Source organism: Sprattus sprattus, assembly GCF_963457725.1.
Source record: "Sprattus sprattus genome assembly, chromosome: 6".
NCBI classification, from domain to species: Eukaryota; Metazoa; Chordata; class Actinopteri; order Clupeiformes; family Clupeidae; genus Sprattus; species Sprattus sprattus.
Window position 1 is genome coordinate 28,691,027 of NC_137925.1, and position 18,004 is coordinate 28,709,030.

At 43.7% G+C, this 18,004-nt stretch overlaps 1 protein-coding gene across 1 annotated transcript in view; it reads right to left on the bottom strand.

Moving 5' to 3' along the window:
• mindy2 (MINDY lysine 48 deubiquitinase 2) overlaps window positions 1-598 on the bottom strand; it is a gene marked incomplete at both ends in the record, with an annotated part of 31,212 nt that extends 30,614 nt beyond the window's left edge. The window contains one exon of the mRNA XM_080840926.1: window positions 1-598. This exon is cut by the window's left edge and continues 329 nt beyond it. Within this exon, the coding sequence (XP_080697052.1) occupies window positions 1-598 (598 nt within the window).
• Window positions 599-18,004: the final 17,406 nt, after the last annotated feature.

Sequence of the window (18,004 nt, forward strand, 5' to 3'; positions counted from 1 at the left end):
CACCCTCGGAAACGGTTCGCTCGCAGGAAACCGAGACCCCCACTCTGGCATTCCTCTCGTTAGTGCTTCCCGGAGCCAGCTGAGTGGGTTTTGACAGCTCGGCCTGTTCCACCGACACACCTTCCGACACGGCCAGCTGAGTGGACATAATCCTGGCCGCTGGCGCCTCACCCATCCCTGGCTCACCGTCCGTTGGCTTGTTTACTAACTTTGAGGTGACACCCTGGTAATTTCCCGTAGGCGAGACCGGGCTGTATTCCATCCCGTTACTCAGCTGATCCTGCGGCTCGGGTGTTGTTTCCGACAAACCAGTCGGCTGTGCATTCCCGTCCTGAAGCGACCGCGAGTCTGTCATTGCTGACATGATATCTGATTTCTCTGTGGTGGAGATGGTGTTAGCATGGCTAACAATTGTAGTACTCCTGGCGTTGCAACTACTACCAACCAAAGTACTGGTGAGCGACGGCTCTTTCTTTCTGCAAGCATCTGTGCTTCCTTTCACCGCCCCGCCCTTCGTTATGTCGCCCGTCTCACCGGGTAGAGTCGTGCACAGAGAGCTTCCTCCAACATCCCGGTGAAGGTTTGCATTTTTCTCCATTTTGAGTTACACATCGACGATAGCTTTTAGCAAGATTGCAGCTTCAGTCTGTGCTCCAAGCGACGCCATGACATCCCTGCTCCTCTGACGTCACCGAGGAAGAAACGCCCATTCCACAGGCCACGGAAAAGAAACACTAAAACACAACTGTGTCAGTCTGGCAAAGTCTGTTAAAATGTCTCTTTAAATGCCACAGACTTTCATAATGGGTGTTATGGTGATGAATGAACAAACCAATATCTCACCAATAGGAAAAAAATAACCTACTTGTCAAAAGACACCATGTAAGTCACATGAATATAAAAATGTAAACAATGAATGTAAGCTTTGCTCTACGCCTTGTAATATTTTATTTGCCAAGTTCTATATTTATTTATTCATTTGTTCCTTCCTTCAACCTTTCCAGCGACGCTGTCATCCTTTTTACGTCATTTATCATACCTATGTACATACTTTCTCTACGTGTAATCTAAGGTTATCTCCACGAAAATGAACTAGTAGCTTCTTCTGAAAATCATCCAAATAACATTGCGTTTCTAAGGCCAGAATCGTTTTGTCAGAAGAAAAAGAAAGAAAGTATGACAGTACCACTATTGACCACATGAAGGCGCGCACTACTCAAGAAACAGAACACATCACAAACCTCAACCATCTACTATTTGCGGAAAATTACACTCAATGTCATTAACAGTCAGATAAAAGTAGTTATTGTTAGTTGAGGAAAGAAGAATACTGTGTTTTCAATACTGTAGACCTGTCCAAAAAACAAGCATATGATGTGGAGAGCAAAAGAGACTGACTCTATACCCCAATAGAATTCTAGAACACTGCAGCAAAATCCCACGAAAAACAGAGAATTCCTTCATTTTTTGATTTTTTTTTTTTTTTTTTACAATTACAAGTTTGTTTTGTTTGAAAGGGCATAACTTGTTTGTTAATATGATATCAAATATGTAATAGTGTTCTACAAATATTAAAATACAAAGCTTTACATACACCTGCTTCAAGAGGTCAACCATCGTCCCTGTGCCTAAGAACACCAAGGCCAGCAGCATGAATGACTATCGCCCGATAGCACTGACCTCTGTCATCATGAAGTGCTTCGAGCGGCTGGTCAAATCATTCATCTGCTCCTCACTGCCACCCACCCTGGACCCTATGCAGTTCGCGTATCGATCAAACAGGTCTACAGACGACGCCATCGCCCTGACAGTGCACACCGCCCTCTCCCACCTGGAAAAGGGGAACTCGTATGTGAGGATGCTGTTCATTGACTACAGTTCGGCACTCAACACCATCATCCCCTCCAGACTCGTCTCTAAGCTTGTGGACCTGGGACTAAACACCTCCTTCTGCAAATGGATCTACAGCTTCCTGACGGGGAGGCCACAGGTGGTGAGACTCGGTGACCGCACGTCAGCCACAATGATCACAAACACTGGCGCCCCCCAGGGCTGTGTGCTTAGCCCTCTCCTGTTCTCCTTGTTCACCCACGACTGTGCGGCAATGCACAGCTCCAACCTCATCGTGAAGTTTGCTGATGACACAACCATCGTAGGCCTCATCACTAACAATGATGAGTCAGCCTACAGAGAGGAGGTTGACACCCTAACAACTTGATGTCAGGAAAATAACCTCTCTCTCATCATCAGTAAAACTAAGGAGATGATTGTGGACTTTAGGAGACGGTAGGGGGTGGAGCATACACCCCTTCACATCAACGGATCTGAAGTGGAAAAGGTCAGTTGCTTCAAGTTCCTCGGGGTCAACATCAGCAATGATCTCACCTGGTCTGCCCACACTGACAAGGTGGTCAAAGCTGCCCGGAAACGCCTCTTCTTCCTGAGGCGACTCAGGAAGTTTGGCATTAATCCAGACATCCTCACCAACTTCTATAGATGCACTATAGAAAGCATCTTGACTGGTAGCATCTCAGTGTGGTTTGGGAGCTGCACAGCCATGGACCGTAAGGCCCTACGCAGTGTGGTCAGATCCGCTGAGTTTATCATCGGCAGGAAACTCCCTTCCCTTCAGGACATCTACCTCACAAGATGCCTCCGAAGAGCTGGCAGGATCCTAAAAGACTGTCACCACCCATCCTTTAGACTGTACACCCTGCAGTGACGTGCGGTGAGGTTCGCAGCTGGTGAGGCACAGAAACCGGAAGTGATTGCGTCATTCCGATCTCTAGTTGTTTAAAAAAAATAGAAATGTATACATCATACATGTATATATGCTTATGGTTTAAAAATTGTCGTCTCACCAGAACTGAAAAAACTTTATGTTTTATTTAGGGCTGTGAAACGATTACAATTTTTTATCAAATTAATCACAGGTTTCTGTAGATTAATCATGATTAATCACATATTTTTCTCTGTATATTTTTGTGAGAAAAAGATGTATGAGAAAAGACGGATATATACATTTAAAATGTTTTCTTTTTGTATTCATAAAAAAACTAAAATAATAGTGCTGCAAATGCTGCAAAGCAATAGTCTTTGTTATTCCATATTGGACATTAATACATCTAAAATGATGATCCTTATGTAATGATTTGGCTTTGTATCTAATCACCGGTTATTGCTCTCAGGTGGTGCCTTATGCATACTGTTGTGTTCTGTAATACTGTTCTATATTGTGCTACCACTAGGATGCACTGTTCCGCAATCAATCCTAGCTAATTTACGTACATAGAGCAGAAGAAGAGTGAACCAGTCACGTTCTTTCATGCTGCTGACAGTTCTCAGTAAAGAGTGTTAATATCATCCTGCTTGTCGTTATTCTGAAGCTTCACTACACCACACATACCTTGGGATACCCAGGAGCAGGTTTATGGAGCTTTATTCCTATCTTTATTCGTAAGCGTGTTCTTTCAGTTTGCAAGCATGAAACCCTGCCCTCGCACTCAAAAACCCAGTCTTTGCACGCAAAATGTGCTCTGCTTACGCTCAAACTGTGTGCTTGCACTCAAAAACCTAGTCTTTGCGAGCCAAATGTGCTGTGCTTACGCTCAAACTGTGTGCTTGCACTCAGATACACCGTTGCGCGCACACATTTCCTGCCCGCACTCATATTTTCCGCGTGCTTGCGAAAAGTCTCCTTGCAGATTTTTCCTACTTGCAGATTTTTTTGTGGGCAACCAATAGAATGCCAGATGTAGTGTTGACCAATGAAATGCTCGCTCGCCTGGTTGATGGTGCGTTCGCTTTAGTTCAGGACTTACTCTGTAACGCCCGACTCACATTGTTGCGTTGATGCAACGGACGGTGGAGGAGGAGTTTGGCGCATGGGGTTCTGTTGATAACGGAGACGTTATAGTGAGATTGACAGGTCAACAAACCAATCACGTCATTAGTAAGCTTTTACCCTGTGAGTAGTAGCATGCTAACCCTAACCCATCATTAGACAGTGTGCTCAGACACCTCGCAAATCCTATGATACGTATTTCTCAGTTACAATAAAGGGGTTTTTACATTGTACAGTGTCTATTTCTCGGTAACTTTTAAAAAATCTAACCAAAAAAAAGTCAAACAACCAACTTGAAGGTACAAATACGACCATCTACGGAGTTTGGCAGCCATGTTTTTTTTTTTAGTTTGCCGCTCTGTAGACGTGAGCATATACGGGATGTGATTGGCTAGTGCCTGTGCTGTCAGTTATGCATGAACGGCAATATGATTGGCTGACGCATGCATTGCCTGTCGAAAAGTTGAACCTTCTTCAACTCTTGTCGCGAGCAAAGCATGAAACGCAACGCACGCGAAACAAACGGAGCCACAATTCAGTTCGGCAAAGGATGACGTCACCCCATGCAAAGTGAATGGGGATGCGTTAACCCTGACGCATCAACGGCTTCCAACGCAACAATGTGAGTCGGGCGTAACCCATAGACATGCATTGAGATCGCCAATGTGACGTATAGTTGTGTTCCGAAGCAAAGCATCATGGGTAAATTGGACAGAGCAGGGCAGAGGCTTAGCCATGGGCTTAGCAACGTAATTTTGACGATCGCATTAAAACTCATCTTTCTTTTAATGCAATCGTCAAAATTCCAAGCAAGCATTTCATTGGTCAACACTACATCTGAATACGAATAAAGATAGGAATAAAGCTCCATACAGGTTGCCCGTTCACAAAATGCTACAAAGATTAAAATAAAATAAAAGTTCGTAATGGCCTTTTGGGACGTTTTGTTCAAGATTGATACAGTATATTAAGCTGGCTCGTTTGCTATCGCTAGCTAAGATAGCTAAGTGTGCAACCTTACACACGGTAACATTAACATTTTATTTTAACATTAACACATGTTGGAGAGACTAGTTATGTACTTGTAGTTGTTATAATACTAGTTGACATGAAGCATAACTGCTTGGGGGTGTTCTCTCAACTAGATAGTTAGCTAGATAGCATAGCTAGTTCGCTAGCTGGCAGGCTCAAGAAGCTTCTTTTACTTTGGAGCAGACACGTGTGTTTGTTGATCTTTGATACATTGAGTTGGGAGCAGGGTCTCCCACACTGTTAAATCCACAGTGGGCTCCTTTCCTCCTTTGTTTTGGGCTTTAGAAATGCGGGAAAAAACGACGTGTCGCTCTAAAATCTCAGGGTACCTTGTGTCAGATCTACAAGTCCCGTATGAATACTGTTTCACCATGCTCATCAGACCTCGAGGTTGTCTGTCACTCTGACCCTCTTCATTTATATTAGTAGAGGTTGCTCAGGTAGGATTGGACGAGGGCCGTTCTAGGGAGGAGTCAATTGAGGGTTTATTGGAAGCTCATTCGGCACATGCGTTAAATGAGTTAAAAAAAATGAACGGATTAATCCTGTAAATTAATCATAACGCGTTAACGCGTTATTTTTCACAGCTCTAGTTTTATTGTCTAATACTATTACTTTTAAACGATTATAGGCCTACAGCTAAACGTACAATCGGTGTGGTAATTGAACTTTTACACCGTGTCAAATAATATATTAATAGTTACAAGGTAGCGTATGTAGCCATCCCACCAATGATATGGCTCATTTCAATTTGTCTAGGGAAAATATAACCTTTTACACAACTCGGCAGTGATGGGCAGTAGCGTCACTACTTGTATCGACGCTACTAGCTTAACTACATTTGTCAGTAGCTTGGCAGTAACGTCGCTATTTACAAAACCAAGTAACTTTTCAGTAGCTAAGCTTTTATTGATCAAGTACCGCAGTAGCGTCCTCGAAAGCTAATTTATCCTGGACCTTTCTGATGTTCATTCATAACAGGCTTCCCTGCAGCCATCAAACACAAAAATTAAGCAGTACGTCACTTTAGGCGAGACGAGTGAAAATAGATAGATAGATGACGTCATTTCAAGTACACCAGACGCTGCTCATACATTTAAAATGAATTCTCCCCTAATTTTAAATGGGTAGTTTGCATGCAGATTCTAGACAACCGGATAACTAGAATGCTGTTGATATTTAGATACAGCGGAAGATGATGAAAGTTAAAAAGTGAAAAGTCCGTGCTGTCTGCTCAGGGAGTCGAATTGCGAAAATGCACGAAATAGACAAAAGATGAAGGTAGGCGAGGTGTTCTGCACTAATTTGTTTTCATCTGCGTTTGAATACCTGACTCAACAGCCATACCTTCAAAAGTATGTCACTTTATAAGAGACGAGTGAAACTAAATATGTTTTCATTGTAATCCAAAGAAAAAGTTTCTGTCAACGTCAATGACATCCAACACAAACATACGAACACATGAATTTCATCCATTCAACCGTTTTTATCTGACTGACAGTTGTGTTGATCACTAAAATTGCATTTACTTGGCATGCAGTTTGTTTAACTGAAAGTAGCTTTTAATGTATCAAACTACTTTTGACAGGTTTATGTAACTTAGCTTGCTACTTTTTTTTTTTGAGTGGTAGCTTCTGTGTAGTGAAGCTGAATTTACTGTAGAGTAGCTGATAGCTTAGCTCACTACAAATATCAAGTAGCTTGCCCAACACTGCACCTCGGACACTTGAATTCGAAGTTGAGAAAAAAACACTTACATATTTATTTACACAACGTATTAACAAGCAAACAGTTAAACACCACAGACATAGCACACAATACCAAAATGTTCTACTGACCGGTATAATTTAAAGTTGGTGCACTTTCGTTGGAGCTCGTAATCCATTCACGGCTCCCCTGCATATGCGGTCAGTAGAACATTGCAGGGCCTGCACCTAGCAGCCTTTAGCGAGGTTTGTATTGCGAATGAATATGTCCCGTTGGGAAACGTTTAACACTCCAATGCAAATGTCAATACCTTCGGTTCCGTAGTTTGAAGCAAACATTTTAGCTCCGCCATTGGTCTCCCATTATTAATCATTTCACGTTTGGACTGCAAATCCAATTTTGAGAACTGCTTCAGCTTAGCAATACAACCTTCCAAGTAGAAGCCTAGAAGAGGTCCAGTTTTAAAAACAACATATACCTAATTGCGCTCTCGCTCGCCTACCTTCTAGCGGCAAGGGTACTACCTGCCTCAGTAGCAATATTTTTCAATACGTTTTGAGCTCAACTCAAAGGTTCTGCGCTTGCGCACGCATGCGTAAAACCCAGTTTGGAGTGATTGCTCAATCCTTACTGAGGCACTGGCTCAGCTGCCCATAGACAGCAATGCATTTGCCTCAGTCCACTGCACGTCCATGTTTTCAGGAAGCGGAAATGCGCAAATTCAGCGATTTTGATAATAAAAAATGCTCGAAATGATCGGAATCCTGCAGAAATTACACCCATACCACAGATTAGTAGAGAAATATGAATATTTATGATTTATGACTGTTGTGACGTAGCCTATTAGCCTAAACAATAAAGTAATCTGGCTTTCATAACTCAGTGCCTACCCTCGTACTGACTTCACCGCACGTCACTGCCCTGCACCTAGCAGCCTTTAGCGAGGTTTGTGTTGCGAATGAATATGTCCCGTTGGGAAACGTTTAACACTCCAATGCAAATGTCAATACCTTCGGTTCCGTAGTTTGAAGCAAACATTTTAGCTCCGCCATTGGTCTCCCATTATTAATCATTTCACGTTTGGACTGCAAGTCCAATTTTGAGAACTGCTTCAGCTTAGCAATACAACCTTCCAAGTAGAAGCCTAGAAGAGGTCCAGTTTTAAAAACAACATATACCTAATTGCGCTCTCGCTCGCCTACCTTCTAGCGGCAAGGGTACTGCCTGCCTCAGTAGCAATATTTTTCAATACGTTTTGAGCTCAACTCAAAGGTTCTGCGCTTGCGTAAAACCCAGTTTGGAGTGATTGCTCAATCCTTACTGAGGCACTGGCTCAGCTGCCCATAGACAGCAATGCATTTGCCTTAGTCCACGGCACGTCCATGTTTTCAGGAAGCGGAAATGCGCAAATTCAGCGATTTTGATAATAAAAAATGCTCGAAATGATCGGAATCCTGCAGAAATTACACCCATACCACAGATTAGTAGAGAAATATGAATATTTATGATTTATGACTGTTGTGACGTAGCCTATTAGCCTAAACAATAAAGTAATCTGGCTTTCATAACTCAGTGCCTACCCTCGTACTGACTTCACCGCACGTCACTGCCCTGCACCTAGCAGCCTTTAGCGAGGTTTGTGTTGCGAATGAATATGTCCCGTTGGGAAACGTTTAACACTCCAATGCAAATGTCAATACCTTCGGTTCCGTAGTTTGAAGCAAACATTTTAGCTCCGCCATTGGTCTCCCATTATTAATCATTTCACGTTTGGACTGCAAGTCCAATTTTGAGAACTGCTTCAGCTTAGCAATACAACCTTCCAAGTAGAAGCCTAGAAGAAGTCCAGCTTTAAAAACAACATATACCTAATTGCGCTCTCGCTCGCCTACCTTCTAGCGGCAAGGGTACTGCCTGCCTCAGTAGCAATATTTTTCAATACGTTTTGAGCTCAACTCAAAGGTTCTGCGCTTGCGCACGCATGCGTAAAACCCAGTTTGGAGTGATTGCTCAATCCTTACTGAGGCACTGGCTCAGCTGCCCATAGACAGCAATGCATTTGCCTCAGTCCACGGCACGTCCATGTTTTCAGGAAGCGGAAATGCGCAAATTCAGCGATTTTGATAATAAAAAATGCTCGAAATGATCGGAATCCTGCAAAAATTACACCCATTCCACAGATTAGTAGAGAAATATGAATATTTATTTTACAATATAAATATATATATAAATATACATTTTTTTTTTTTTTTTTACTTTTCAAAATGAAACTGCCTCCCCTGCCTCCTATGACTGCACGTCCCTGTCACCCTGTTGCCTTCTGGTAGAAGGTTCCGAAGTATCCGGTCTCGCACCCACAGACTGGAGAACAGCTTCTACCGTAAGGCCATCAGACTCCTAAATGAACAATAATGAACAATAATGCACTCTCATCACTTACACTTGCCACTTTCACTGCTGTTTGCACTACATTTGCAATATTGCACCACCCACACACTTGAAGTGTCTTTGTCTATGTGTTCAGGTTATTATGTGTATAATATGTTCAGTACAGCTAAAAATATCATGTATATGTTTATCTGTTTAGTATCTGTTTAGTATGTGTATTTATGTTTAGTATGTGTATTTATGTTAGTATCTATATTGTATATTTATTGTTTATCTAGTAGGTCTACTACTCTGTCTTTCATATTTGTATCTAATGTTCAGTACTTATTGTTCAGTTATGTTATGTTATATCATGTTGGAGTACTTATATGTTTATATGTTATGTCTTGTTATGTTATGGTAGTGTGGTATGGTGTCTTGTCCTAAGAATTTCAGTGCCCAGTCCAACTCTGTTGTTCTGTGTATCTGACAATAAAAAAGACTAGACTTGACTTGACCCAAAAGTTCAAATTAATACGTTTTGAACCGTACAGCAGACGTAGTTATTATATTAAATATATTCTTAATGTATTAAATTATTATTTGTTATATATTTTGTAAATAAATGAATAAATATTAAAATAAAAATTAAAATATTAACACTACTTAACCATACAGATTACCAACATTTTTGCTAATTTGGTGGAAAACACCAAACTCTATGCCTCTTCAAAAGCATCCTGGTGTAATACATTTGTGGAGGAGGTGAAGGTGTTTGTGAAGATAAACATCCTCATGGGTATCCATCATTTACCCTCTTTTCTTGACTACTGTTCATCTGATCCAGCCTCACAAGTGTCCTATGTGGCAGACACCAATGCCATGAAATAAGTATGAGGAGTTATCCAGATACCTACCCTGTTCAAACCCAGGGAAAGCAAAACACTTAACACATCCAGCAGTAGACTAACTAAATGGATACTTTTCCATTGCTTAGATACAAAATGCAGTCAATGACCACTTCCAAAATTCATGGATACCTGTCTCTGTCAATTTTCACCACCAGCAAAATGCTGTGCAACTACAGCATTTTTTTTCCAGATATTGAGATACTCTGTTCAAAACAGACTTTAGTTTTTTAACCAGACACAATTTAGATCACTCTACGTAGATGGAAAGATGCTGTATTTTCAGACAAATTAAATTACACACTTGACATGAGACAGATTTTGTTTTTACTGATGTACTAATAAATGTATTTAGTTTACATCTTTGTTTTGCAGCCTTGCTACCAACTGTACTGCAGTACAGCATTTGTGTTGAAATGTACATGTAACAATTTCCCACGGTAATGCTGAATTTCATCTCAAGCTCTTGTTGGCTATGATATTATACTAACTAAACGTTGAAAAATGTATCACAAATTTGATTTACCATTATGTGGGTAATATATGAATTCCCTGCGGGGAATATTTTCTCACTTGGTTAGCTTGTTTTGCTGTACCGGAGCTCATGTTTTCCCTGTACTTGCCAACGTTGTTATGTAGTTTGAGCACACAATTACACAATTATTATAACACAAACTAGACTTAGTTGGCTGAATGATAGTGACAATACCATTTTGAGAGGCATAATGGGATAAGGTCGCAGAGTGTACAATGTTGGCTCGCGTTAGCGATCAAGTAGTAGTATATGGCCCACACAGGCTCATTGTGGCGCTGCAATTGGAACGCTCGTGTCTCTCCATTTCAAGTCACACCCGTGTCACAATACGCTTTGAAGGACAGGCAGAGGCTGTCACAACGGTGTGACAATACGTTCCTAAAGGTTAACACTGCTGCTGCTGCTGCTTTCATATTAACACTGCTGCTGCTCTCATATTAACACTGCTGCTGCTGCTGCTTTCATATTAACACTGCTGCTGCTCTCATATTAACACTGCTGCTGCTTTCATATTAACACTGCTGCTGCTCTCATATTAACGCTGCTGCTGCTGCTGCTCTCATATTAACAGTTCTGCTGCTGCTGCTGCTCTCATATTAACAGTTCTGCTGCTGCTGCTGCTTTCATATAAACACTGCTGCTGTTCTCATATTAACACTGCTGCTGCTGCTGCTGCTCTCATATTAACACTGCTGCTGCAGCTGCTGCTCTCATATTAACACTTCTGCTGCTGCTGCTGCTGCTGCTCTCATATTAACAGTTCTGCTGCTGCTGCTGCTCTCATATTAACACTGCTGCTGCTGCTGTTCTCATATTAACACTGCTGCTGCTGCTGCTCTCATATTAACACTGCTGCTGCTGCTCTCATATTAACACTGCTGCTGTTGCTGCTCTCATATTAACACTGCTGCTGCTCTCATATTAACACTGCTGCTGCTGCTGCTCTCATATTAACACTTCTGCTGCTGCTGCTGCTGCTGCTCTCATATTAACACTTCTGCTGCTGCTGCTGCTGCTCTCATATTAACACTGCTGCTGCTCTCATATTAACACTGCTGCTGCTCTCATATTAACAGTTCTGCTGCTGCTGCTGCTCTCATATTAACACTGCTGCTGCTGCTGTTCTCATATTAACACTGCTGCTGCTGCTCTCATATTAACACTGCTGCTGCTGCTGCTCTCATATTAACACTGCTGCTGCTGCTCTCATATTAACACTGCTACTGTTGCTGCTCTCATATTAACACTGCTGCTGCTGCTGCTCTCATATTAACACTGCTGCTGCTGCTGCTCTCATATTAACACTGCTACTGCTGCTGCTGCTCTCATATTAACACTGCTGCTGCTGCTCTCATATTAACACTGCTGCTGCTGCTGCTCTCATATTAACACTGCTACTGCTGCTCTCATATTAACACTGCTGCTGCTGCTCTCATATTAACACTGCTGCTGCTGCTGCTCTCATATTAACACTGCTGCTGCTGCTCTCATATTAACACTGCTGCTGCTGCTGCTCTCATATTAACACTGCTGCTGCTGCTCTCATATTAACACTGCTGCTGCTCTCATATTAACACTGCTACTGCTGCTGCTGCTGCTCTCATATTAACAGTCCTGCTGCTGCTCTCATATTAACACTGCTACTGCTGCTGCTGCTGCTCTCATATTAACAGTCCTGCTGCTGCTCTCATATTAACACTGCTGCTGCTCTCATATTAACACTGCTACTGCTGCTGCTGCTGCTCTCATATTAACAGTCCTGCTGCTGCTCTCATATTAACACTGCTGCTGCTGCTCTCATATTAACACTGCTACTGCTGCTGCTCTCATATTAACACTGCTACTGCTGCTGCTGCTGCTCTCATATTAACACTGCTGCTGCTGCTGCTGCTCTCATATTAACACTGCTACTGCTGCTGCTCTCATATTAACACTGCTACTGCTGCTGCTGCTGCTCTCATATTAACACTGCTGCTGCTGCTGCTGCTCTCATATTAACACTGCTGCTGCTGCTGCTCTCATATTAACTATGCTGCTGCTGCTCTCATATTAACACTGCTGCTGCTGCTGCTCTCATATTAACACTGCTGCTGCTGCTGCTCTCATATTAACACTGCTGCTGCTGCTCTCATATTTACACTGCTGCTGCTGCTGCTCTCATATTAACACTGCTGCTGCTGCTGCTCTCATATTAACACTGCTGCTGCTCTCATATTAACACTGCTGCTGCTGCTCTCATATTAACACTGCTGCTGCTGCACTCATATTAACACTGCTGCTGCTGCTGCTCTCATATTAACACTGCTGCTGCTGCTGCTCTCATATTAACACTGCTGCTGCTCTCACTGCTGCTGCTGCTGCTGCTCTCATATTAACACTGCTGCTGCTGCTGCTCTCATATTAACACTGCTGCTGCTGCTCTCATATTAACACTGCTGCTGCTGCTGCTCTCATATTAACACTGCTTCTGCTCTCATATTACTGCTGCTGCTCTCACTGCTGCTGCTGCTCTCATATTAACACTGCTGCTGCTGCTGCTGCTGCTCTCATATTAACACTGCTTCAGCTCTCATATTACTGCTGCTGCTCTCACTGCTGCTGCTGCTCTCATATTAACACTGCTGCTGCTGCTGCTGCTGCTCTCATATTAACACTGCTGCTGCTGCTGCTCTCATATTAACACTGCTACTGCTGCTCTCATATTAACACTGCTGCTGCTCTCATATTAACACTGCTGCTGCTGCACTCATATTAACACTGCTGCTGCTGCTGCTCTCATATTAACACTGCTGCTGCTCTCATATTAACACTGCTGCTGCTGCACTCATATTAACACTGCTGCTGCTGCTGCTCTCATATTAACACTGCTGCTGCTCTCATATTAACACTGCTGCTGCTGCACTCATATTAACACTGCTGCTGCTGCTGCACTCATATTATCACTGCTACTGCTGCTGCTAATGCTCTCATATTAACACTGCTGCTGCTCTCATATTAACACTGCTACTGCTGCTGCTCTCATATTAACACTGCTACTGCTGCTGCTCTCATATTAACACTGCTACTGCTGCTGCTGCTGCTCTCATATTAACACTGCTGCTGCTGCTCTCATATTAACACTGCTACTGCTGCTGCTCTCATATTAACACTGCTACTGCTGCTGCTGCTGCTCTCATATTAACACTGCTGCTGCTGCTGCTGCTCTCATATTAACACTGCTACTGCTGCTGCTCTCATATTAACACTGCTACTGCTGCTGCTGCTGCTCTCATATTAACACTGCTGCTGCTGCTGCTGCTCTCATATTAACACTGCTGCTGCTGCTGCTGCTGCTGCTGCTGCTGCTGCTGCTGCTGCTCTCATATTAACAGTTCTGCTGCTGCTGCTCTCATATTAACACTGCTACTGCTGCTGCTCTCATATTAACACTGCTACTGCTGCTGCTGCTGCTCTCATATTAACACTGTTGCTGCTGCTCTCATATTAACACTGCTACTGCTGCTGCTCTCATATTAACACTGCTACTGCTGCTGCTCTCATATTAACACTGCTGCTGCTGCTGCTCTCATATTAACACTGTTGCTGCTGCTCTCATATTAACACTGCTACTGCTGCTGCTCTCATATTAACACTGCTACTGTTGCTGCTCTCATATTAACACTGCTGCTGCTGCTGCTCTCATATTAACACTGCTGCTGCTGCTGCTCTCATATTAACACTGCTACTGCTGCTGCTGCTCTCATATTAACACTGCTGCTGCTGCTCTCATATTAACACTGCTGCTGCTGCTGCTCTCATATTAACACTGCTACTGCTGCTCTCATATTAACACTGCTGCTGCTGCTCTCATATTAACACTGCTGCTGCTGCTGCTCTCATATTAACACTGCTGCTGCTGCTCTCATATTAACACTGCTGCTGCTGCTGCTCTCATATTAACACTGCTGCTGCTGCTCTCATATTAACACTGCTGCTGCTCTCATATTAACACTGCTACTGCTGCTGCTGCTGCTCTCATATTAACAGTCCTGCTGCTGCTCTCATATTAACACTGCTACTGCTGCTGCTGCTGCTCTCATATTAACAGTCCTGCTGCTGCTCTCATATTAACACTGCTGCTGCTCTCATATTAACACTGCTACTGCTGCTGCTGCTGCTCTCATATTAACAGTCCTGCTGCTGCTCTCATATTAACACTGCTGCTGCTGCTCTCATATTAACACTGCTACTGCTGCTGCTCTCATATTAACACTGCTACTGCTGCTGCTGCTGCTCTCATATTAACACTGCTGCTGCTGCTGCTGCTCTCATATTAACACTGCTACTGCTGCTGCTCTCATATTAACACTGCTACTGCTGCTGCTGCTGCTCTCATATTAACACTGCTGCTGCTGCTGCTGCTCTCATATTAACACTGCTGCTGCTCTCATATTAACTATGCTGCTGCTGCTCTCATATTAACACTGCTGCTGCTGCTGCTCTCATATTAACACTGCTGCTGCTGCTGCTCTCATATTAACACTGCTGCTGCTGCTCTCATATTTACACTGCTGCTGCTGGTGCTCTCATATTAACACTGCTGCTGCTGCTGCTCTCATATTAACACTGCTGCTGCTCTCATATTAACACTGCTGCTGCTGCTCTCATATTAACACTGCTGCTGCTGCACTCATATTAACACTGCTGCTGCTGCTGCTCTCATATTAACACTGCTGCTGCTGCTGCTCTCATATTAACACTGCTGCTGCTCTCACTGCTGCTGCTGCTGCTGCTCTCATATTAACACTGCTGCTGCTGCTGCTCTCATATTAACACTGCTGCTGCTGCTCTCATATTAACACTGCTGCTGCTGCTGCTCTCATATTAACACTGCTTCTGCTCTCATATTACTGCTGCTGCTCTCACTGCTGCTGCTGCTCTCATATTAACACTGCTGCTGCTGCTGCTGCTGCTCTCATATTAACACTGCTGCTGCTGCTGCTCTCATATTAACACTGCTACTGCTGCTCTCATATTAACACTGCTGCTGCTCTCATATTAACACTGCTGCTGCTGCACTCATATTAACACTGCTGCTGCTGCTGCTCTCATATTAACACTGCTGCTGCTCTCATATTAACACTGCTGCTGCTGCACTCATATTAACACTGCTGCTGCTGCTGCTCTCATATTAACACTGCTGCTGCTCTCATATTAACACTGCTGCTGCTGCACTCATATTAACACTGCTGCTGCTGCTGCACTCATATTATCACTGCTACTGCTGCTGCTAATGCTCTCATATTAACACTGCTGCTGCTCTCATATTAACACTGCTACTGCTGCTGCTCTCATATTAACACTGCTACTGCTGCTGCTCTCATATTAACACTGCTACTGCTGCTGCTGCTGCTCTCATATTAACACTGCTGCTGCTGCTCTCATATTAACACTGCTACTGCTGCTGCTCTCATATTAACACTGCTACTGCTGCTGCTGCTGCTCTCATATTAACACTGCTGCTGCTCTCATATTAACACTGCTACTGCTGCTGCTCTCATATTAACACTGCTACTGCTGCTGCTGCTGCTCTCATATTAACACTGCTGCTGCTGCTGCTGCTCTCATATTAACACTGCTGCTGCTGCTGCTGCTGCTGCTGCTGCTCTCATATTAACAGTTCTGCTGCTGCTGCTCTCATATTAACACTGCTACTGCTGCTGCTCTCATATTAACACTGCTACTGCTGCTGCTGCTGCTCTCATATTAACACTGTTGCTGCTGCTCTCATATTAACACTGCTACTGCTGCTGCTCTCATATTAACACTGCTACTGCTGCTGCTCTCATATTAACACTGCTACTGCTGCTGCTGCTGCTCTCATATTAACACTGCTGCTGCTGCTGCTCTCATATTAACACTGCTACTGCTGCTGCTCTCATATTAACACTGCTACTGCTGCTGCTGCTGCTCTCATATTAACACTGCTGCTGCTGCTGCTGCTGCTCTCATATTAACACTGCTGCTGCTGCTCTCATATTAACACTGCTGCTGCTGCTGCTCTCATATTAACTATGCTGCTGCTGCTCTCATATTAACACTGCTGCTGCTGCTGCTCTCATATTAACACTGCTACTGCTGCTGCTGCTGCTCTCATATTAACACTGCTGCTGCTGCTGCTCTCATATTAACACTGCTGCTGCTGCTCTCATATTAACACTGCTGCTGCTGCTGCTCTCATATTAACACTGCTGCTGCTCTCATATTAACACTGCTGCTGCTGCTCTCATATTAACACTGCTGCTGCTGCTGCTCTCATATTAACACTGCTGCTGCTGCTGCTGCTGCTCTCATATTAACACTGCTGCTGCTGCTGCTCTCATATTAACACTGCTGCTGCTGCTCTCATATTAACACTGCTGCTGCTCTCATATTAACTATGCTGCTGCTGCTCTCATATTAACACTGCTGCTGCTGCTCTCATATTAACACTGCTGCTGCTGCTGCTCTCATATTAACACTGCTACTGCTGCTGCTCTCATATTAACACTGCTGCTGCTGCTGCTCTCATATTAACACTGCTGCTGCTGCTGCTGCTCTCATATTAACACTGCTGCTGCTGCTCTCATATTAACACTGCTGCTGCTGCTGCTGCTCTCATATTAACACTGCTGCTGCTGCTCTCATATTAACACTGCTGCTGCTGCTGCTCTCATATTAACACTGCTGCTGCTCTCATATTAACACTGCTGCTGCTGCTCTCATATTAACACTGCTGCTGCTGCTGCTCACATATTAACACTGCTGCTGCTGCTGCTCTCATATTAACACTGCTGCTGCTGCTCTCATATTAACACTGCTGCTGCTGCTGCTCTCATATTAACACTGCTGCTGCTGCACTCATATTAACACTGCTGCTGCTGCTCTCATATTAACACTGCTGCTGCTGCTGCTCTCATATTAACACTGCTTCTGCTCTCATATTACTGCTGCTGCTCTCACTGCTGCTGCTGCTCTCATATTAACACTGCTGCTGCTGCTGCTGCTCTCATATTAACACTGCTACTGCTGCTCTCATATTAACACTGCTGCTGCTCTCATATTAACACTGCTGCTGCTGCACTCATATTAACACTGCTGCTGCTGCTGCTCTCATATTAACACTGCTGCTGCTCTCATATTAACACTGCTGCTGCTGCACTCATATTAACACTGCTGCTACTGCTGCTCTCATATTAACACTGCTGCTGCTCTCATATTAACACTGCTGCTGCTGCACTCATATTAACACTGCTGCTGCTAATGCTCTCATATTAACACTGCTGCTGCTCTCATATTAACACTGCTGCTGCTGCTGCTGCTGCTGCTGCTGCTCTCATATTAACAGTTCTGCTGCTGCTGCTCTCATATTAACACTGTTGCTGCTGCTCTCATATTAACACTGCTACTGCTGCTGCTCTCATATTAACACTGCTGCTGCTGCTGCTGCTGCTCTCATATTAACACTGCTACTGCTGCTGCTGCTGCTCTCATATTAACACTGCTGCTGCTGCTGCTCTCATATTAACACTGCTGCTGCTGCTGCTGCTGCTGCTGCTCTCATATTAACACTGCTGCTGCTCTCATATTAAC